At 39.9% G+C, this 24,058-nt stretch overlaps 2 protein-coding genes across 3 annotated transcripts in view; both read right to left on the reverse strand.

Moving 5' to 3' along the window:
- Nucleotides 1–22,005, reverse strand: CUNH6orf163 (chromosome unknown C6orf163 homolog). 2 transcript variants are annotated; one of them, XM_044388893.3, is made up of 5 exons: nucleotides 21,913–22,005; nucleotides 14,273–14,367; nucleotides 12,573–12,680; nucleotides 7,752–7,954; nucleotides 1–783 (listed from the first exon to the last, which is right to left on the reverse strand). In XM_044388893.3, exons 1-5 carry the CDS (start codon nucleotides 21,923–21,925, stop codon nucleotides 348–350), a joined length of 855 nt encoding a protein of 284 aa, XP_044244828.1. In that variant the 5' UTR covers nucleotides 21,926–22,005; the 3' UTR covers nucleotides 1–347. The 2 variants fall into 2 exon arrangements, with proteins under 2 accessions (XP_044244828.1, XP_026367628.1); XM_026511843.4 differs by lacking the exon at nucleotides 21,913–22,005 and adding an exon at nucleotides 18,174–18,651.
- The window catches only part of SMIM8 (small integral membrane protein 8), a 13,159-nt gene continuing 7,853 nt past the window's right edge, over nucleotides 18,753–24,058 (reverse strand). The window contains exon 3 of the mRNA XM_026511844.4: nucleotides 18,753–22,185. Within this exon, the coding sequence (XP_026367629.1) occupies nucleotides 22,027–22,185 (159 nt within the window). The 3' untranslated portion in view covers nucleotides 18,753–22,026. The remainder of the gene's footprint in view (nucleotides 22,186–24,058) is intronic.

Consider the following 24,058-nt stretch of genomic DNA (forward strand, 5'->3'; position numbering starts at 1 on the left):
AACAATCTAAAAACATGTCCCTTTACTTGTTTTCAACTGCGACAAACACAAAAATAGTTACATGTCTGATGTAGACATGAACAAAGCCAGTTCGAGAAGTTTGTCTGGACTTCTGCCAAGAAACCTTCCCCCTCCTAATTAGTTTTGATCCCTCTCACTGTTTTCTCTCCTCAAATAGACTTAAAACTCAATGTAGCCTGGAATGTGCTTTTTGAATATTTTGGTTTTCCATCAAAATGCCTGCAGCCCAATAGTACATATAACTGGGGATCAAGAAATGGTTTTTGAGTCGATTTATTTAGTCTTTGGAACACTGACTTTTGTAGTGAAATTTCAGTCAAAGACTTCTAATCGAGAGTTGTTTCTTCCTCTTGAATAACAAGACTGGAAGGTGTTTTCTTTCTTTCTGGCAGAAGAAAATCTGCATGTCCTGGCGAAAGTTTAGGAAATGTGTAATTGATGTATTTTTGAAATGCTTCCCTTGTTTCCTGTAATTCCTCCTCCAGGAAATCTTTCCACTTTGTCATAATGCCTAGTTGTCTGGCTATGGACAGCAGCTCCCCCTGACTGTTAACCAGTTTATCCATCACATTTCCAAGCGTGGCCTGATGTGTCTTCTCTGCTTCTTGAAGCACTTCCTGGACCTCTTCTTGCTTCTGCCTCTGAGCCATGCAATAGTAAACGTTCATTTCATGTTGTTTTTCTTTTATCATTTGGCTCACACTCCTGCTCTGATCCTTCATAGCTGTTATACCAGTATTCAAAATTTCCTCCATGGCTATTCTACAAAAGATAGGGATTTATAAGTGAGATGGGTTAGCCACTAAAAACAAGAAGAGATTGTCTTTTGCCTCAGATGCATGGGAAATTGTTTAGAGGGGCCATCAGTCTGAGACAGGTGGGCAGAGATGACCTTTTGGATTGCAGTAGCTGTAAACAATCCAAAAACATTTTTCAAGCAGGGAGATCACCCCCTGACTTCCCTGCTGGGGACTAGGGTGAGGCCTACTAGCCTAGTGTTTGATGGTAATTTTAGGGACCTGAGTCCTCTGTGGCCAGAAAAATATGAATGCAATGTGATTAAAAATGAATAGGGTCAGAGTTCTAAACCCCTAGAGAAAGCATTTCTGTGTATCAATCCAGCAACTTCCCTTTAGGTGGAGGGAAGGAAACTGTACTCACAGTTTTATCTGAACAATACTCTATGATAGCCACCTCAAACCTTTTGGTCTCAAAACCCCTTTTCACTCTTAAAATGACCAAGGAACCCAAACAACTTTTGTTTGTATGGGTTACATCTAGTGACACTGACAGTATTAGAATTAAAAGTGAGACATTTAAAAAATTATGTATTTATGTAAGGTATGATTAAATCTATTAAGTATTAAATGCAATTAAGTTACCTTTTATGAAAAACATATTTTCCATATTAAAAAAAATTTGGTGAGAAAAGTGGCATAATTTCACATTTTTTGCAAAACTCTTTACTTGTCTGGCTTAATAGAAAAAAAGATGGATTTTTCATATTGCTTCAATCTGTTGTGACATCACATATCATAAAATTCTGGAAAATGCCACTCTGTACTCATGAGATGAGAGTGAGAAGGCAAATTATATCTTTGTATTATTAAGAAAATAGCTTTGACCTCAGGGACCCCCTGAAAGGGTTTCAGGGACACTGAGCATTCCTTGGGCCACACTCGGAGAACCACTGATGAATGAGTTCACAGACCTCTGGCTGTAATGTATGTAATCACATGTAATTTATAGCAGCCAGCTGTTTTGAATTCTTACCATGTCCCAGGCAAGTAAGTGGGTGAGCATCCCATGCATACAGCAGCTTAATATTTCCTCAAAGCGCGTCCGTGAGGTGGGTCTGTGATTCCGCCTATTTTACCAATGAGGACACTGAGGCTCACAAAGGTTAAATGACTTCCCCTATTTCACTTAATCAGTACAAGTGGCAAAATGAGCAACCCAGGTGGTCTAAGTCCAGGTCAAAAGCTTTTAGCCACTGAGTGCACTTCTGGTGGACGTCTCTGATTAACCTGGTTCCAGTAAAACCTCCCAAGATTTAAGAATAAAATAACTTAAAAATATTGATTCAAATATTTATGATTGTTCCTAAAAATCCTCCTCCTCTGCCTCTGGGTCTAATACAATCTTCCCAAGGCTTAGCACCTGCCCTATCTCCTAACTTCTAACCTCCAAGATGCAATTCTCTCATTGTCTCCGGTTCTTTCAGCTTGACTTTCAAACGCGACAGACTTCCCCAATCACGAGGTCAACATCAGTTGTCCTTAGCCTCTGTGGCTGCTCTGCAATATTTCTCTCCTCCCTTTTCCCACCAATCAGACTACATCTATGATTAATAACAAGGGTTCACCTTTACTGAGTACTTACTGTGTCCCAGGGACTGTGCTAAGCATTTAACATGCATTTGCATCTCATTTAATTTTCACAGTAACTGCAGATGGCACAATTTTTCTTTACTACCTCTTATTATTCCCATGGAACAGGGGAGGAAATTGAGGCTTAGGGAGATTTAGTTACTGTTCAGTGACACAATTGAGCAAGTGGGAAAGTTCCCGCCCTTGACCATTACCTGCTGCAATACTGTGAGAGATCATTATAAATTTTTTATCGGGAGGACAACACAATGAAAGTAACGTTTTAGAATTGTTATTTTGGTATTAGTGGTTAAACTGAAAAGTGATGGGGTGAAGTATAGAGATGAATTGGTACTATTTTGCAAAATTCTGGGTGTGCAATGATTAGGGTCTGAATTAATGATGAAAAACAGAGGCATAGGTAGAGGGAGAGAAAATGATAGGTCCAAGAAATATTACAAAGCCATAAGTGCCAGAGTTTGTGTTGGCTTGGATAAAGGGGAGGCAGAAAGAAGAAGAATCAAGACTAACTTCCTGATTCTCAGCCTGGGTCACAGGAGAATGGAGGTGCCATTGGAAGTCACACTGTGGCAAGAGCCGGGGGGGTAGGGGGCTCTACATATACCCTGAGGATTTAACCTGATGTTTTATAGAATCTTCAGGATATTGGAGAGGCTGTAAAGGTGGCGACCAGGGACCCTGGGGCTTCGATTACAGGGAACTGGAAGGAAGCTTCCTTGAGCCGCCCTCAAATCTCCATAGAGAATGTGATGCTCTTTCTTGGGAACCACAGCTCTGACCCATGCAGGTGTGAGCTTCCTGCTGGCTTTGCCTGGTTTTCTCCTGGCCCACACAGAGGATGTGTTCATCTATGGGGCCAACTAGAAGGCTCCAGCAGAGCTGGTCCTAAGTAAAACTGCTCAAATAAGGTACATCTTAGATCATTCCAGCTCCCCCTCCATCACAGCCCACTCCTACCCCCCTTAAAACACCTTGCTCTCAAGATCTGTTCTCACTAAAAAGATCTGGTATTTTTGGGGATGTCCTTTCTAACTCCTCCCAGTCTGCATTAGAGCCTGAATTTTTGATCCTATGGGATTCAATCCTTTTGGTTTAATCCCATAGGATCTTTATTCTGATCTTTATTCTGATAATTTCCTTGAAATCATAGAATTGAAGGCAGGAAGAAAGTGGGTGCAGGACATGGAGAGAAGGTCTGGAGTACCCATTCAGCTTTCTATCTCCCCTGTCTGGCCTGGTGCCTGGTGTGTATAAACAGGTAACCAACGAGTGGGTGAATGAATGGGTAGTATAAATGTAGTTCTCTCCAATACTTTTAATGCCAAATAATACCAATTTAAAAATAGCTGGATGAGAGCATTTTTAAAGCCTGAAATAATTCATGCTTAAAAAGGATTCTTAGCATAAGCAAAATATTCATCATAAAAAAGTTAATTCTTGTGGTATAGCTAAAATATTTTTTGATTTATACAAATTACCCACAATTTTTTTTTTTTTCTCAAAAGAGGGTCTAGAAATCATATCGTATGGGGAAGGAGTAAAGGAACTGGTTTAGTACTTTTTGGTTTTTTTTCTTTTCTCCTCCAAACATGCTTGGCCAGTGTTTCACTCTTCTCAAGTATCTGAAGGATCACTATGCGTAGAGGGGAGGCAGAGCTGGAAGCCAAGCATGGACGTGAGGATGAGACCCAGCACATTCTGGATCCACATTAGGAAGCACAGGACAAGTAGAGGCGTCCAGCATTTTAACCAACCACTTCAACCAGCTGTAAAATTCCTGGAACAGCAGCACTCAGGAGGCTCACCAATGCCTGGCGGGCATCCAGCAGAAGGAGTGGGAGGTCCAACTCGGTGACCTCCAATGACCCTTCTGACATGACGTGAAAGTTTACGCTTTTTTCTGTAAGTGATGAGGTCTATCTGCCATCTCTCACTTAATGAGGCTCTAATCTTGGGATTTCAAAATTACTCACCATATTTACATGCAGTGCTGGCCAGAAATTGAACTCTTTTTGAATAATTTTAGTGTCTGTCCATATATATCTACAGGATTCAGTCTGATATTTTATAAAATGGGTTCTCAGAGAAGAAAAACAGATTACTAAATAAAAATAGAATCCAATAAATAATAATTCAACCTCATTAGACTCTTGAGGAAAAAATAAAGCATGGAGAAACCATAACAGCAATTGATTTGTGCTTTGCTCTTTAGGGACCCTCTTAGCTCGCTCTCTGTCACTGTGTTTGGGAGGCTACTGAAATGGTACAAGATACATTGCTTACAGGTTTAAAGAATAATATCTGGCTGTTCCTTCCCTTCTATCTACTAAGTAAAGTTTTCATTTTCCCCATATATGTTGCTAAGAGCACACTTCTTTCTATGTCCATCAATGAAAGTCCTGGCTCTTAAGACCAATTCCTAAATTGTAAAGGGATTTGTTCCCAAGATTCATTTGTATCAAATATTTAAAGTGATACTGAGCATTTGCCTGATGAGCCCACAATATACTATTAATCCATTTTTTCACTTGAACTATAGGACCGTCAGCACTATTTCAATCAGTTATAACCACTGTGTTTTAAGGAAAATATATTCTGATTTTCCTTAAGAAACAGGGAACCAACTGCTCCCTGGTCTTGCAGGAGGATTAGTGATACCCCCACACTGAGACAGGTGACAGGCATTATATAGGGTGACTGATATTCTTCCCCTTCCCTTGGCTCTGCCTCATTACACTATCCACCCTCCCTTCTACATGTTCGTTCATGCTGTTCTCTCTCTTTCCAGTCTTTCACAAATGGGACCTCGATCCTTCTCTCTAAGGCCCAACCCAAGACTAACTGCCTCCAACAAACCTACCTCACCATATAGCCCACACACTTGTTGCTTGATGTTTTCAGGACTTTCCCAGAACTTACATGTTCTCTGTACCCGTCCATCTGGCCTTGGTCTATGGGGCAGCCATGCTTTAGTTACTACAAATGTTGAGGAAACACCCTCATTTCCTTGCAGCAGAACTCAGGACCACATCCATAGAAGGCACTTTATAAGCTCTGCTGAAATGAGCAGGGTAGTGTAATGGAAGGTCATCAACTTTGGTATAGTATAGACCAGGGTTCACATCGGGCCCTGTCACCTCTTCTCTATGTGACCTTCGGCAGGGTGCTCAATCACTCTCTTAAGACTCGGGGACTTCGTCTGAAGATATGGAGGATGACGGAATGCCTCGGGAAGGGATATGAGAATTCAGTGAGAAGCACACAAAGGGCTTTGTATGTGCTGCGTGTTAAACAAAGAGTAGCTCTCGTTAGGAATTACAGCCATGAACACAAAAGTTCCTGAGCAGTCACTTCATTCATGCCTTTATCTTGGGCTAGAAAACACCTAAAACCTTTTAAGCAAAACTTGCCTGCTTGTTCTCTTCTCTCCTTCTTCCTTCCCCCCACCTTCTTCCTTCCTTCCTTCCTTCCTTCCTTCCTTCCTTCCTTCCTTCCTTCCTTCCAAAGAGTACAGTGTTTCCTAGATAACCTATTTAGAATCTAATCACCCCAGTCCACAAAAAAGTTTTCTGTGAATTTAGCTTATTTGTCATAATATGTAAATGTTCTGAATCCTTAATTCTTCAGTGGAAGTTTATAGTCAAATAAAAGATCTACAGTCGAATTCTAAACAGTGGTCCTTCTCCATATATTCGTTTCTGCAAATGCTCTAAAGAACACTGGAATCCAGCAATGTCTAGAAATAAGATCTGATGTTCTGTGGAATGGGTTCAGCTAATTGGAACATATTCGAACCTTTGCTTAATAAATATTTAATGTACGCATACAATGTGCCAGGCTCTCTTCCAGGCATTTGGAATACATCAATGGACAAAATGGACATTCTAGTTGGATAGCCTTAAACAACAGACGTGGCAGTTCCCTAATTTTAGTCAACTGATATAATAAAAGGCAGTCATTGAAAATCTTCTATTCAATCCTCCTAGAGGAAAGGGCTGGAGGTGGGGGGGGGTGGTGAAAGAAGCAGAGTGAGGGAAGGAGCAGACACTGCAGGTGTGTGAGGAGTAGACCCAGAAGCTCCTATAGGAGAGGCAGAGTTCCTGTAGATGGAGGGCGGGGAGAAGGGAGAGGAGGATACCGCCTTTCACTGCATTGGACCACAAGTCATTTGGGCATTACCACCTTCTCTAACTTTCTCCCAGAATCCTCTTTCACCTTCCTTTTCCATCTCACCAATGATTTATAGTCTGTGCATGGAGGAAGGTACCACTGAAACAGTCACAGCTGCAGCCCTCATTCCTTTTTATCTGCAAAATAAACATCCTACAGGGTTTGACCTTTGGCCCTGTTCTAAACAGTTCTAACAAAGAAGGTTTTACCCGTTAATCTCAAATAGATCTGTTTCTTAAGTCAAAGAGCAAAGCAAAAGAGACAAGTCCTAGACTAGAAGGCCAAACACAGAGGTTTCAGTCTTGGCTCCGCTGCTGAACCTGTGTGATCTTGGGCAGGTCACTTAATAGCTGGAAACTGTGGTTTTCTCTTGGTCCCAATAATCACTAGGGATCCTGAGTGCTGTCCTGTTAAAATTGGCCAATTCCATCAAATGTTCATTGCATACATAAAAATGGTTACTTTGGTATTCTTTTTAAAAAGTGAACTCAATTATGTAGAAATTATTTGTGACTGTGTACAAATATAAAGCTGTAATTACATCAAAAGGGCACAGAAGGACGCGGGCCCCATTATTTAAAATGAATGTCCCTGAGAGACAAGGAGGGTAGGGAAGCAGTGAGTCAGGACTTAGCAAGTTTTGCCCCATACGTTTCCAAAGTGTCGATTTCATTTACAGCATGTATTACTTGTGTAATAAGGAAAGACCAAAAGTAACACATTCATGCTGGGGTATGATATCAGCTAGCGAATGTGAAAATTGACTTTTATGTGTTTATGGGGAAATATTTCTTGAGACCTCTCCTCAGCCTCTTAAAACTGGAGATACAGAATGCAAAGCACATTATTTAGGATGGTAGTTACCTCTTGAGAGGGGGGAAAGGAAGGAAATGTGATTGAGGAAGAACACACGGGAGCGTCAGAAGTGTTAGCAATTTTCAATCTCTTCAGATGAGTGGTAGGTCCTTGAATATTCATGCTATTTTTCTTTAAACCACACACACGCATAACAAATCACATATTGTTCTCTATGTTCGAAATACTCCATAATAAAAATGTAAAAACACGGAACCTGGGAAATATCCACCTATGTGCCTCAACTGTATCCCTTTCTCCAAGTTGATTTGGCCAGAGTAAGATACTGATTTGCAAATGTGTTCTCTGGAATACCTTTTCTGGGCCTGGATTGCTTCTTGGGCCATCTGCCTCTCTTCAGCCCTGGCCCTCTCCACTGCCTGGACCTTCTCCCTGTGGCACTCCATCATAATCCTCTGGATTCTATGCACCATGCGTTGTTCCGCAGCCAACTGTTCTCTCTGAAGTTCATCTTCCATGTTTTGGTGCACCTCTATCTTGGTTTTGGCTGCCATTTCCTTAAGCAACAGTTAAATAGGTTTAGATGTTACAGCTTTGATGTTTCAAAATGAACACTAAAAGGTTATTCGAATCATAGTTCATCAACCCAATGGAATGTGCACCTGTGAACATTGATGATTTAAAAGAAGAGTGTGGGGGCACCTGGGTGTCTCAGTCGGTTAAGTGTCCAACTCTTAATTTCAGCTCAGGTTGTGATTTCAGGATTGTGAGATCGAGCCCCACCTTGGTCTCCACGCTGGACATGGAGCCTGCTCAAGACTCCCTCTACCCCTCTCCTCCTGCCCCTCCCCACCTATGATTTCTCTCTAAATAAATAAATAAGTACAGACCGTGTATAATATGGAAAACTTTCACTTATATGATGCTAGTAATATTGCAAACTATAGAGCATATAGGTAATACTGGAATATTCCCTAATATGCAAAAAGGGAAAATAGGTCTTTTTTTCCTTGATCATCCAAACATTTATAGTGTCATGTTATCTTTATACATAATTAGAGATATAGAATATGATTCTCCTTCAGGAAGTCAATCCTGGAAAATGACGAAATAATGACTATGCCTCCTGAGTGTCTCCTGGGTAGGGGGGAACCTGAAGCTCAGGCAGCTAACAGTTGCCCATTACTGTAGTCACAGAAGCTTGTCTGCTGGTCCTCTTCCCAACTGAGCATTCCAGCTCATTAGCACTGAGGGGCCATTTCTCCTTCACCAAGGGGACGGGAACAAGTTCTCTACTACTCCAGGGTAGAAGGACCTGTAGATGCCTTTGGCCAAGTAAAGGAAGGAAGTACCAGTCAAACCAGGACTCAAGAGAAACAGATTCTCAAGGAAAACCCTGTAACCATTTTGGAAAGGCCTACCAACTCTGCGGTGTGCCAGGCACTGTGCCAGCCTCACTTACTACAAACACAGGAAGGTTGGGATCCTCCTTCTAATGGAGGTCTAGTGGAGGGAACCAGAACTTAATCGTGCAATGAGTGTTTTAGTAGCAATGTAAGAAAGGGGGAGCAATGAATTCTGTCTAGAGTTTTATTTTATTTTATTTTTATTAAAAGATTTTATTTTATTTATTTGACAGAGACAGCCAGTGAGAGAGGGAACACAAGCAGGGGGAGTGGGAAAGGAAGAAGCAGGCTCCTAGCGGAGGAGCCTGATGTGGGGCTCGATCCCAGAATGCTGGGATCACGCCCTGAGCCGAAGGCAGATGCTTAACGACTGCGCCACCCAGGCGCCCCCTGTCTAGAGTTTTAAAACTTTCATTTAAAAGTAAATTTTTATCTCTGTTTTAGGGATAACAAGAGAGCATAAAGAAATAAGTTATTTCACATAGTGAGTCAGTGGAAGAACGAGGAACAGAAACAGGATTCTCAATGCCAGTTTCTTGCTTCACTGCTGGCTGTGATGCTAGGGTCTTTCAAGAGATTCATCAATTTATTTTCATTCCAGAAACCCTGTATAATCTTTTAAACACAGAGAACATGTTTGCTTGCTTTCTCTCTTCCTTTCTTTTGAACTCTATGTCTCAATGGAAGCTGGAACACTTTAGCTTTTTAGAAAAAAAGTGTCTCAACAATTAAAATATTTGTTAGACTTCAGTTTTTTCAAGAGAAGCAGTTTTCAACTTCTCACTTTGGCTACTCCAAGGGTGACAATTTTTAAAAAGCAATAAAATAACAAAAACAACTTTAAGAATCTCTCCAGAGTGGCCTCAGTTCATGTATTTAGAGAGAAATGTCAAGGAAAACATTGGCTGTTTAGAAATGCCAGCTAGGTTTTCCATATGCAGAAGGCTTTGTCTCTGAGAGGACTAGAACTTTTTAACGATAAAACATTTTACATGGAAATATTTCTAAATGTCTTTAACATTTATCTTACTTCATAAAAAAGAGCATAGTGAACATACTTTAGCCTTTCTTGATCATCTAGGCTGGTAGATAAAACAGAACGATTGTATTGAGCTAAATACTTTACACTATGCTTAGTCATTGTTCAAGTTATGGGGCTACTTGCCTCTGTTTTAAATGACCCCAGACTGCTTTGCTTTTTGAGATCTGATATCTGATTTCTATAATTTTTCTTGTTCCTCACATGCTATTGTGCTGAGGACCCTCTGTTCTCCATGCTGCCTGAGCTCCTTTCCGTCATTTCTAGTTCGGGGCATTTGGTCTGTCTGTGGTACCGGGCAGCCACAGCTGCTGGGTTCAGGCTGTCAGGTAGGTGTGAATAACACTTGAGCGGGGGTGGAGAGGTTCTGCTGCGAGTGATAAGCCCGAGTTTCCGTCTTGTAGTCGGAGGCCTTTATTTAAGTTCCTCAGGGATATTTTAAACTATTTCTAGGTTTACAAGTATATTCTCAGTAATTGAGATTGCTGAATGGTTGAGCTCTAGGTAGATAAAGTAATATCATAAAATATTTCTATCTGAATCACAGAATTTAAAAATGATACCCCAGCCGTTTATTTTGGCTGGGTTCTGAACTTGGATTCAAAGAATTAAACCGAGTCCTTCTTTTATGTAATGATGTATTAAAAGCAAAATCATTTTACTGCCTCACAAAGCATGTGGAATATATATCTAAAGTTACAAAAATAATTCAATGACTGACTGTTTGGCAGTGTCCTTATTCAATGGAAAGTCTCCCAGTTAAATTACTTTTACTGAAATGCATTTTGAGTAAATCAGCTCATATATTGAGATACTGTAAGAAACAGCCTCATGAAATCCATCACATTTACTGTGCTGATATTTGACAGACATTTATGACACAATGTCTCCCTTAGGAGAAGTTTCTCTCAGCTATCACATATAGAAATATCTGGGCCTCTCTGAGTATCTGATTTGTTTCTGCCTTATGGATGTGGTGATTCATGGCATTTTCCTATTTGCACTAACTGCCAGAAAGTTCAAGGCCCAAATAGTGATAACTGCGTAGGAACTCATGCATATATATATTTTTGTTTTTAATTCACTCCTGACTTCATTATATTTTCTACTCTAAGTTCCCCTTTGCTTCCATTTTGTCATTTGCTTTTCAATATTATTGTATTTGAAAAAGTTAATGTAAACATCTTTTCAAAATACTACCTATATCCATTGGATAAGATCTTGAAATTTTGTTTAATAGCAAGTATCTGAGCCTTATGCCAAATTCTTAATATCATAAGAGTAATACCTGGTGAGATCTATATATCTTAATTTAATGGTATTTGGTTTTAGAATAGCTTGGTTTTCTGCTCTACATATTGGCAATCTCAAACTGTAATACGTGTAAGAATCAGATGGGCTGCTGGTTAAAAACCTTGCCCCTGACTGTGTAGGTCAGGTGGGGCCTGGCAATCTGCATGTTAAGCTCCCTGGTGAGTAGACTCTAAAGCAGGTTGTTCATAGACACTGAGCAGGGAGGATCCCCACTACCCTTTAGGAACCCTGCGGCACAGCTCCCTTTCCTGCTGACAAGTTTCCTGAGGACAAGGACAGTCCATTTAATCTCATCTAACACCCATCTGATCTATGGTAGGTGCTCATTACCGAAACAATGAATAAATGGGCCGGTAGTCCCTGAACTGTTTATTAGTTCTGTTCTTATTAAGTTAGGCTGAATGGGGGGCCAGACTTCTGCCACTCTCCCTCCAGCCTCTACCCATGAATTATCACAACTACAGCATGTCCTGTCCTGTCCCTCCTGTGGCCGACATGTGGAAACAGTTCTATATCCTTTTCCTTTGATCAGATTTTGTAACTGAGGTACTGGACTAAATACTGAATTCTGGACCTCTGCCTGGAAAGTTTGTCTCAACCTATAGTAGTGTGTCTGAACAAGTTCCAGGTTAGAAAGAGGACCCCTCATTTTGTGACTGCTGGTGCTGCAGGAAATACTGCAGTTAACAGCTCAGGGTCCCTCTTCGCACTGCAGTTAATGCAAATTGAGGGAAGGGGAGGCAATCAGAGAGCCCAGGAGAAGCCTACTTCCTTCGTTCGGCTCCAACGTGAACACTTGCTAACTCAAGGCTCTGTGCTGGACACTGAGCTAGAGTGGGAATGAGACACGCCCTACCGAAGGCTACAGTCGTCTGTGGGGCAGAAGTAATCACACGGTCTATTTAACTGCAATGCTGATGGGTGAGGACCGCTGTAAAAGGGGACAGGGTGTCAGGACAGTGCATGGGGGCAGGGCAGAGCTGATGAGGTAAAGCTTCCCTTGAGTAGTGTTTGAGCTAAATCCCATGAAGTGGGGTTAGAACATTCTGGCAAAGACCCTGAGGTGGGAAGGATGTGGTGCATTCAGGTCTGAGGACCCAAAAAAGGGCCCTGAGAGAGAAGGGCTGGGGCAAGAGAAGGGGTGGGTAAAGCAGATGGGGTGGCTCCTTTGGGCCCTGAAGCCCCATAAAGGTTTGGATTCATCACATCAGAGACCATGGGCTTCTCCCACATCCGCCCACCACTGCTGCCTCTCATCTGTGAGTTCAGCATCTCTTCTGTGGAAATCCTGGGTCTCCCAACCAACCTCCAAAAACACCCATCAAGGTTTACATATTTTGTTTTTTCTCCTAGTCCTTTGCCAGAACGTTTTACTAACTATGCACCCTTAAACAGACAACCAAGCAGTCCTAAAACCTGTAAATCTCGTTGGTGCGCCTCTTCCAGAGTCTGAATATTAATCCTGTGTTGGCCATTTGCTTCTTCAAGTGCTTTCTCGACGGCTTGTTTTTGACGTTCATCAGCCTTTAAAAGAAACAGCCCACTTATTAATATTTATATATTAATGTATAAACTTTTATTAACACCAATTTTTCATGTTTACTGAAAAATTAGCAACCACCATTGGGCCCCTAATTACTTGCTCTGTTCCCATCTCCGATCCCCCACAGCAAACTGGCTGCCTCAGCCCGAGATGCCCTAACATCTCAACTGAGGGCTAACATCACTGTTTCGGGAATTGCTAAAGAGAGTTTTACTGTAAGCTGCTGGGTTGTCTTTTCTTTGGCACTTTATTTCTTGCTTGATTGACTATCAAAGTAATGTCTGCTCATTGCAGAAAATCTGAAAAACAGATAAGTGGAAAGATGCACAAAGCTGGAACTTGCTGAGAAAGGAGGCTGAGCACCAACTCTGACCTCCTGTGTCCGGCATTCAGAAAGAGTATTTATTATTTAATTTGAAGAGAATGCCCAGATCATTAGATATGCTGACATGCAAATTGTAGATTATTCATAAAAGCATTGCTTTGTCTTAGTTTATAATAAATAGTTTGCAATTAATTTGAATTTTACTATTATTGATAAAGAAATGACTACTAAGGGGCGCCTGGGTGGCTCAGTGGTTAAGCGTCTGCCTTCGGCTGAGGGTGTGATCCCAGGATTCTGGGACTGAGCCCCACATCGGGCTCCCTGCTATGCTGGGAGCCTGCTTCTTCCTCTCCCACTCCCCTGCTTGTGTTCCCTCGCTCACTGGCTGTCTCTCTCTGTCAAATAAATAAATAAAATCTTAAAAAAAAAAAAAAGAAATGACTACTAAGACTTTTATTCATATTACCCTTTGCACTTTCAAAGTACTCTAACACCAAGCTTGTGCTGGCATGGGTGCTGGACAATTCTAACACTCTTTGCTATGATGTCTATGTTATAAAGAAACTGAGAAATAATGTTCCAAGGGCTGTAGCTTGTCCTGCTCTCACAGAGCATTAATTCCCTTTGGGAAGTTGTTTATGTTATTCTATCTATGACTAGAAGAAGTATGAGCTGGAGGATTGAGATCTTGCTTCAGTTAAGTGTCTGGGATCTGACGGTGAGTCCCAACACACTCAAATTGCCCCTACAACCCTCAGCAGTCACTGGGACAAGGTATCAAGGACTTTGGAGGAGCAAGGAGAGCAGGCCATAATGCAGAATTCGGCAAAACAGGCACTTGGTCAGGGGTGTTAACACACCGCACAAATGGATGGTCTACATATGAAACAACTATCAACAAGGATGTCTTTTTTTTTTTTAAGTTTTAATCCAAAGAGATTAAAGAGAGCAGGAGGCATCCACACAGAGGGCGATTTGGAAGGAAGGAAGTCCCGAATGGTGTCTGCTTCTCACTAAACAGCTCCTGTGTGCCAGGCACATTATTGCATTGAACCCTTTCGACAATGCTATAGAATCTGACTGCTCCTGTTTCACATCTGAAGAAGCTGAGACTGTAGAGCTGAAGACCTGGCCCAGGGTCCCACGAATAACCAGGATTCAAAGTCAGTTCCACCTATTGTTTCGAACAAATCCAAAAAGTGAAAGAACTATAAAGATGCATTGAGGTTGATATCCAACTTCTCTTACCTGAACCCATATGTCAGCTTCTGCTTTCGCAATACGTTCTTTGAGTACTGCCTCTTGAAATTGCTCTTCTTTGTTCAGAATATCTGCCCCAATATCTGTGTATTTGAGGAAAAACAATCACAAGAATCCACAGACTGTTTTTTTTTTCCTTTTCACTATCACCTAGTTATTTATTAATGTTCTCTAAAAGATATAGCCTTTTAGATGTCAATCTTTTCTTTAAAGATACCGATGATAAGTTTTCCCCTAACTAATGAGGAGGGAACTCACAGCACTGTTGGGTCTGGAGATCGTCTGTTCCCTTCATTACACTCAGGCCACACAATAAGCAATTGGGGAAGTAAAATGGCAGAAAAGAGCGCATTCTGCGATTCCAGAGCAACAGAGTGAGAGAATATTGAAGCGATATCAGCACATTATCCTGCTCCTCTCTCTGCTCCAATCTGGGTGCCGGCGTTACCTCCCTCAGGGAAGGGGTAGCAGAACGCCCTCTTCACTCTGGTGCGGCCTTTCTTCATGTGCAGGTCTTCTGGTTCAGCTGCTGCAGTTGTGGAGTGAGTAAATGTGTTTGGTACTTCTCGGTCACTGACCTCATTTAATTTCCACATGATAATATTTCCATAATAATAGCCTCCCTACTCGGACAAAAAAATAAAAGCCTAAAGAGGTGAGAGGACTACACGGTACCAGATAGCTAGGGGTGGAGCTAGACCTGCTGCCGAGCTCCATCCCGCCTGCCAGAGCGGACTGTCAGAGGTCGCTCAGGTCTGTGTGCAGGCGACGAGCCTTTTCAGTGCTCATGGCACACACATGGTCATCTTTTGCCCAGTCTAAGCTCTTACACTATTTACTCTTCATTCCATTTATTTCTCATATCTTAGATTTGTTGAATTATTACCTTTTCATGTGATTAGGTCTTGACGATCAACTTCTGAAAATTATAAAGCATATCCTATATTGCGTTGTCTCTCTCCCAGTGTCCAGCTTGGTGATAAGCACAGAGAAGCCACTGTGGACGTATGTGTCTGCCCAGCATCTCTGTTCTCCCTCTGGTAACAGGACCCATTTCTCTCAAGAACGTTCCTCTCTCGTTTCGGATTGTTCTGGGGGGACTGCAAATCACAGCAGCCAACGTGCTTGGCCCATCATATCATCGCCATCCTCCAGGCCATAATAGTTGGCCCAGGGTTGGGCACATGTTCCAGCCTGGCTAACCAAGCTCTTCTTTAGGATTTTATATAAGGATGTAAGGAGAATATAGCTTTTTCCTCTGAGATTTCTAAACTGGTGGTAATAGCCACTTAGAGCAGTGTGGGACACTTCTACTCTTTTCCCAGGACTAAGCCTGGCTGGTAAACCATTGAGAGCAAGCGAGGATAGACCGAAAGCCCTGGTACCAGATTCCTCTTGGGTTTCTCTGTTAAAGGGTCAAGGAATTCTCTTTTATGCATAGTCTGTCTGAGTTTTGTTTCTGTCACCTGCCACTGAAAATCCATGTTTGGTGGCATTAAGAGTCTTTGCTACTAGATTATTAGTGAATCTAAACACATAGGGCAGTGAATACTATGGTAGAGATGGACACATACTACACAGGCCCAACACTGTGTAGATAGGATTATGAAAGATCTAGGAAGAAAGGTGACTAAGCGTGGACACGAATGTATTAAAACTTCATAAAAATGTGACACAACTGTGGGCTGCTTTTCCTCTTTTTCATGCTTAAATTCCATTATTTTATATTAATTCTTCTCAACCCTGACTGTACAACAAGATTCCAGCATAGCTTTAAAAAAAAATACTCAGAAAGGAAAAGACTACTAGTACAAAGAACAACTTGGATGGATCTCAAGGGCATTATGCTGAGTGGAAAAAAAAAGCCAATTTCAAAGAGTTACATACTATATGATTCTATTTATATAACATTCTCAAAGGGATAAAATTATAGTGATGGAGAACAGATTAGTGGTTGCCAGGGGGTCAGGTTAGGGTGTGTTAAGGGGTAACACAAGGGAGTTCCTTTGTGGCGACAGAACAGTTCTCTGTCCTGATTGTGGCGATGGTTACATAAGCCTACACATAATAAATTTCATAAAACTACATACCAAGAAAAGAATGCCTGTAAGGTCTACACCTGAGTTAACAGTATTGTTCCAATATCAATTTCCTGGTTTTGACAATATACTAGCATTATGTTAAGATATCAATGAGAGAAATTGGAGGAGTACAAGGGAACTTTGTTCTGTTTTTAAAACTTGTGAGTCTTAAACAATTTCCAAATAAAAAGCTATTAAAATATGAAACAAATATAAAAAAATTAAAAACCAACACATGCTGAAGCCTGATTCTGAAGGTTCTAATTTAGTGGGTCTGTATTAAATTAAGTCCTATGACTCTGTATTTAGATATTTGTAGTAAAAACAAATGTTTTAAAAGCTGTGTGCTTTGGGGCACCTGGGTGGCTCAGTCAGTTAAGTGGATGACTCTTGATCTCAGCTCATGTCTTAATCTTAGGGTCGTGAGTTCAAGCTCCACATTGGGCTCCACGTTGGGTGTGGAGACTACTTAAAAAACCAAAAACCATGGGAGCGCTGGTGGCGCTGTCGTTAAGCGTCTGCCTTCGGCTCAGGGCATGATCCCAGCATTCTGGGATCGAGCCCCACATCAGGCTCCTCTGCTGGAAGCCTGCTTCTCCCTCTTCCACTCCCCCTGCTTGTGTTCCCTCTCTCGCTGGCTGTCTCTCTCTGTCAAATAAATAAATAAAATCTTTAAAAAAAAATCCAAAAACCAAAAACCAAAAAAACACAAAAAATAAAAGCTGTGTGCACTGCTAAAGTTGAGGACTACTGCCCTATGCAATATTCATTTAACATTTATACAGACATTCCCCCATGCTTCTGAATTTATTCTTTGACTCTTTTGACTTAAAATAGTTAATCACAAATACAGGTCACTGGATAAAAAATATTAATTTATAGCTAGTTAGATTTAATTTATCCACTTAATGTTTGGATTCAGATATCTCAGAAGGCATAAGAAATCAATCAATAAATGCACACCTAAGAGTGGATATCCACTGATCTGGGAGTAAAAAGTCAAATCATTCTAGACATCATAATTAGTATGTCATACTAAACGTACTGAAAGTTAAAATCAGTTTTGGTATTGATATTTGTAGAGAACAATTCCAATTTGATCTCCCCTATACTGTAGTGTTTTCAAAACACTCTACATTCTTTAGCTTCTCATACTTTCAAAGATCAGGAGTGAAATCAAAGCACTAGTTTACCAGGTTACAGGAAGAGAGGATCAGAGAAGTATTTTGAGAGTCCTTAGGAAAACATTTTAAGGCTCCAAGTCAGATTGCAAACTCTGATGGAAATAAGGAGAGAAACAAACCTGTGATGACAATCTGATTTGCTTAGACAGTAAATAGTCTCAGGTTATCTCCATGTTACCTACATTTATGTCACCAGCTACTAGTAAAGGTTATAGCGTCACCCACTTATTACGTTGTTACTTAGAGGTATTTCCTCTCCTATGTGTAAGGAAGGTGCCCAAGTATGGGCAAGGGCAAAAAGAACTCCCATTTACTACTACGTGTCAACAAGTATTTCATTAAAGCCTCATAACCAACCTGCAAATAGGGATTAACATCCCTATTTAATATAGGATCAGATCCCTAACATCCCTGTAAGGAAACAGACCGAGAAGCTAAGTGTACTGTCTAACACACACAACTGGTCAGTGGAGAAGCTAGATTTCAACCCATATTCTTCTCGCGCCAGACACCCCTGCAAGGCAAGCAACTTTGATCAGAAGAGCTGATAAAAGTCTACATAGCAGAAAGAATGACACATAATGCTGTCAAATATTAGAACAAAGGAAAAGAGCATCCACTTACCCAGTATATCTTTGTGGGTGTAAAAGCGTGTCTTAAATGGCTTGTATTCATGGATCCGTTTGAAGGTTTCCCCAAAAGGGGCTGGTGGAATTATTTTATTACAAACAGCACAGCAAACAAAGCTTGTGTAATTCGGATTTCTGATCATAATTAAATTTTAGATGTATTTTACTATGTGCAGTTAAAGTACTCTTATAATACGAAAAAAAAGTTTTAAGAAAAGCTAGAAGTTTAAGAAAGCTGGAAGAGGTTCCAGGTTTTAGGACAATGTTAGAAGCTGGTAAGAATGAAATCATTTGCCATGATTAGGTAGTAGTTGTGTGCCTAATGGCAAAGAATGGTACTGAAAGCCTTTGTCATATAAGGTATGGGCACTGGATTTGGGAAGATTTAAGCAGTGGCTCTCTTCCAGGCTCTAGCATTACATTGTTAACTTACTTAGCAACTGTTGCTAGGTAAGACAAGCTTTGCTCATAAAAGCAACTACAAATAATGACAAAAGGAGCATGGTATAGCCATTCATTTCCCAGATATTCTCTGTACTAGTTTCCTTTTGCTGCTGTAACAAATTACCATACATTTAGTGATTTAAAACAACACAAATTTATTTTCTTGCAGTTCTGGAGGTCAGAAATCCAAAGTGAGTCTTACAAGGCTAAAATTAAGGTGTTATCAGGGCTGGTTCCTTCTGGAGGATTTAGGGGAGAGTCTTTCCTTGCCTTTCTCACCTTCTAGAGGCCACCAAATTCCTTGGCTCATAGTCTCACATCACGTAGTCTTTTCTATGCCCGTGGGCATGGTGACATTGCTTCTTCCTCTGATCCTCAGCCTCCTTCTTACAAGGATCTCTGTGACTGTATCATCAAACCCATATGGATAGTAAAGGATAATTTCCTCATCTCAAAATCCTTAACTTGATCATATCTGCAAAATCCCTTCTGCCATATAAGGTAACATATTCACAGGTTCTAGGAATTAGGATCTGAACATCTTTGGGGGTGGGGAGCAGGGGAATCATTATTCAGCCACTTTCTTGTCTCTGTTCTTTTCTTTTCCCCCCTTCCTTCCCTTCCTCCCTCTTCCTCTCCCCTTCCTTTCCTTCCCTCCCTCCTTCCCTCCCTCTCTTCCTTCCTTTTAAATGGTTTATTTAAACAACTGATTTCTTTCAGGCCAGCAAAGGAGAGAACTTAATCTTTTCTCAGGTTATCTACAAATGTGATGTTTTGGTGTCATGGCAATAAAACTGAGAAACATAACAGTTATCTTAAAGGAAAAATTACTTTCCTTTAGTCAGCACTCCTTCAGTCAGATTTTTAAAAAGCCTGGTTTGTAAAATCACGTAGTTAAGTAATTTGTTGTCCTTATTTAAAAATGGAAAGTCCTGCATCCCAAGAACCACCTCCACGCCTGAAAAAGTAGGAAAGATTGGTCACCCTATGGAGGATAAGGCTACAAACCAATAAATAACTTCACTGTTTATTCAGGAAATTCTTGAAAATCAATTTACCAATGGACCAGCTTGCTCCTCTGGGCAAACAACTCTTCTATCAGAACAGATTACTTCCCTGGGCAAAAAAGGTCACCTACCGCTTATTAATGGTTTACTTACCGAGACTTGCTTCAAGACCTGAGTTTGCCTAATCTCAGCCAGATTCCCACACTGAAAGACCTTCCTTTAACCACTTGAACCCTGACCCCAAAATGCTATACATCTCATGCCCAGACCATTCCCTTCTCAGACATTGTCAAAGTGGCATTTTCCCTTAGAGAATGAATGAGAACATCAACACACAGCCAGACAGCCTTTCACACTCTGCACACAAAGCCTGTGCTGTCACTTGTAACCACCCTGTAAAAAGTATCATAGTTAGGTTACTTGATCCTAAAATTCAACGTGATTGTTCCCTCCCATTATTTTTCACAGCTGTGCACCTTACTGAATCTACTGCATAGGTGTCAACAAATATTTCATTATAGCCTCATAACCAACCTGCAAGATAGGGATTATCTATGAGAGAATAGCCCAATGCAATTGGAGTTTTTCTTTAGAAAAAACAAAAGTATATTATACTGAGGTATGATGTTTTTGATTACAACAAATGTTATCTATTTTAGTTTTTGTAAATTAATGTTACAATGATATTATAAACACAAAATCAAATTTTCTTATGGTTATTTTCCAATAACCAAAAGCAACAACACAATCCTATTAATGTCGGATTCCTAACATTCCTATAAGGAAACAGACCGAGAGGCTAAGTGTACTGTCTAAGGCACACAACTGGTCAGGGGAGAAGCTAGATTTCAACCCATATTCTTCTCGTGCCAAACGGACACCCCTGAAAGACAAACAACTTTGATCAGAAGAGCTGATCTGAGTGTATACAGCAGAAATGACACACGTGAGTACAGATGTCTCATGACTTACGGCTGCTGTGTGCATTTCCCATTGCCCTTCTGTGCTTCGAAGGTCTCTTGATAGTTCACCGAACTACTATCTCCCCACCCCAAATATCAACTTATTTTGTTGAATAATAGACTAATTCTAAAAGATGACAGTGTGACATTAAATGCGTAAGTTGAAAATAAAAGAATTCTGGTTTAACAGCCAAAGTACCCTGGGAAACCAAAAGCAAAAGATAATACTTTAAATTAAAAGGCATTTTATACCATTTAAGTGCATTTTAAACTGATTTAGTGTACTATATAGAGAGACATAGCAAAGAAATATTTAGGGCTCAGAAATAAAGATTTGATTTAGTTGCATATAGAGAACTCAATTAGTTAAGCTCTTTAATATCCACAAACAAGACATAATTGCATTTTCACATCTTACAAAACCACAATAAAGTACTGGAAATTAAAAGCTCATACTATTATGATAAACTCTGCGAATGCCGTTATTGTTACTTGGTAATAATAAATGAAACAAAATTTCATAGGTGAGATTTATTACTGAGCCCCAATTACAGGGATTTGAAAAATAGGGTAAAAATCTACAAATGAAACATGTCCAGAACCCTTGTCAGAAAAATCTAAATTATACAAGGTAAACCCAGGAGAGTAAGAAGACCTTCTTTTCTTATCTGTTGAATAGTTCTAGTTTTAAAATAACCATAAGAAAATTTGGTTTTATGTTTATATTAATTTACAAAAACTAAAATAGATAACATTTGGCTGTAATCAAATAAAAACATCATACCTCAATATAATATACTTTCTTTTTCAAAGAAAAACTCCAATTGCATTGGGTTATTCTCTCATTTGTTCATGTTAGTAGTTGAGTGGGACTACCTTTTCAAAGGAAATAAAATTCTAGACCGAAAATAGCTGAAATGGAGCGCCAAAATATATGAGCCATATGTGATTCTGTAAAAATTATCTGTCTTGAATGTTGACTACAGGTTTTATAATAATTTACAATTTTTTCTTTCTTTTTTTTCCCCATAAATACAGGTTCTATGCCAGGAAGAAAATGAACATTGCCTTTGCAAATAGCAAAACAAAACAAAACCCTCACAACAGTTGCAAATGCACAATTCACCCTACAATATTAAAATACCCTGCAAATTTAACAGCACTGGGTACTTTATTATATAGAACTTAATAATTAAAACGATATCCATTCTCCTAGCACTTTGATACGAGGACTTAATAAAAGAACAACATTGAGAAGCTCCTGCTGTGGAGAAGAATGAGGTAAAGGACTGCAGCCTCAAGGCCTGGCTGCAACTGCTACCTTCTTTCCTCATCAACACGTTCCAGAACAAGAAGCTGATACCATGCACCCACAGTCTTTCCTTCGAAGATTTCAGAGCCCTTTACGAAGCTCCATCTGTGGTATCCAGCACTATTAATCCCATTTAGATGTCCTCCTCCTCATGTAACTGTGTCCCTCACTGTCAATAGCTTCGTATAGGTCTTTTGTGTTCTCTTGTGTCGCATGTAGATAACCAATATAAGCCACGCAAAGCGAAAGGGTTATCAATCCAAAAGCCATTACAGGTTTGTTCTGCCAAAGAAAAAAAATGATAAATCCTCATTAAGACTCATAATTTAAGGAGACCCAAATATCCACTGCACTTTCCTCTTGACATACCAAGTCTTTATTACCACACTAGCATTGCTCTGGTGATATTTTCCATTATAATAATTTACTCAGTTCCTTATTCAATTAATTCAGCTCCTGATAATTCAGAGATCAGAGAAGACTCTCGCTTCTCCTCTCCAGTCTTTCTCCTGTGTATAGCCTGGATCTCAGGCCTCCACCTACAGGACGGTGGTGGTTGGGAGAGGTGCGAGGGAAACGAGGCATGGAAATGGCTCTGGTGCTCAGAGTTTTCACCATTATCTGGTGACATGGAGTAGTTGCTTAACTTGCCTGAATCCAAGCTTCTCCACTGGCAAACCTTCAATTAGTTAATCTTCTTAGGAAGTGAGGAATGAAGTATATATGCTACTCTTCTTGCCTGAGTTCATGGATCACTAGCAAAAAGCCTCTCATTTTCACGTCATATATTAAGTGCAGCAAAAATAACAATGTAGGGGCGCCTGGGTGGCACAGCGGTTGAGCGTCTGCCTTCAGCTCAGGGCGTGATCCCAGCGATCTGGGTTCAAGCCCCACATCAGGCTCTCCCGCCATGAGCCTGCTTCTTCCTCTCCCACTCCCCCTGCTTGTGTTCCCTCTCTCGCTGGCTGTCTCTATCTCTGTCAAATAAATAAAATCTTTAAAAAATAAAAAATAACAATGTATACACTCTTCTCTGGGAACCTAGTCTATAACCTCAAGAAATTTAGTGATTGGGGCAGATACTATGCTGTTATAATAACCTTGATTAACTGCTGAAAAATCCAAGACCGTAAGAGACAAAGTGATGTAACTTTGAAATTGGAACAAAAAAGTACGAAAAGATGTTCACAACTCTAAGGAAATGTTTTGTCCTGTCTATAGTGTAACTCAGATCTTTCTTTTTGTATGTTCACACTCAACAAATTAACCTTTCTTAAGGTCAGTGTGAGTGCACAGTAGTGATACAAGTTTCAATTAGTATTTTCTGCTTCTGTCACATCTGTTACATTACTATTTCAAATCCTAATCATCAAAAGAATAAAGGTCGAACTTTTTCACTTGGATGGACACATAAGAAAGGCCACAAGCTCAAAGGATTTAAATCTACAAATCTTGAGATGCACTTGGCAATTAAAACAAATTTCTTCAAAGGTTTTAAGACATTCTACCTTGACTTAATGATTTGATTGTTAAACTGACCTATTTAACTTTAAAACAGTTTACACTGGCAATTATGTTACTTATATTCTAACCAAATTCAATATATTTAAATATATTGTATAATATTTTACTTCATTTACATTTATTTTAAAATAAATTTGTATTTATTTAAAAATAAAAATGGTCAAATATATTCAAAACTTTGCAACAAGAATATAAATGATTAGCTAACTCCCTTACAATGTACAAGAGTATGTTTGAAACTTTTCATATTTGCAATACCCCTTAAGTAAAAATATTATAATAAGAGCTAGAATTGTAGTCTGTAAGAATGATCAGATTTTCATTGTTTAGATCTTATTTACTTAATAGTACCTGATCAAACAACAAATATTTCCTTCAAATTAGTGCAACTATGAAAATAAAATTTTAAATAGGAATTTGAGAAGTTGATCTATTAAAGGGTAACTATATTCTGTTAAAGTTCTCAAATACCCTCAAAATAGTTTTATATGTGTATTTAGAGAAATAGCATTTAAAATTTTCCTTCCACCTGCTTTTATTCAGAGAGGTCTTATTAGTCAACATAAAATTTTCATGATACAATCAAATGTTACAAGAAAATGAAAACTTTGTATTTCTGACAGCCTAGTTA

Source organism: Ursus arctos, unplaced genomic scaffold (genome assembly GCF_023065955.2).
Source record: "Ursus arctos isolate Adak ecotype North America unplaced genomic scaffold, UrsArc2.0 scaffold_13, whole genome shotgun sequence".
NCBI classification, from domain to species: Eukaryota; Metazoa; Chordata; class Mammalia; order Carnivora; family Ursidae; genus Ursus; species Ursus arctos.

Excerpts from the sequence above, each read along its gene's own strand:
- CUNH6orf163 (XM_026511843.4), bottom strand. The coding sequence starts at position 18,321 with ATGATCAGAAATCCGAATTACACAAGCTTTGTTTGCTGTGCTGTTTGT. Across the intron at positions 12,681-14,272 it reads AAGCTGACATATGGGTTCAG|GCTGATGAACGTCAAAAACA; the intron begins GTAAGAGAAGTT and ends TTTCTTTTAAAG. Across the intron at positions 784-7,751 it reads GCAATCCAGGCCCAGAAAAG|AATAGCCATGGAGGAAATTT; the intron begins GTATTCCAGAGA and ends TATCTTTTGTAG.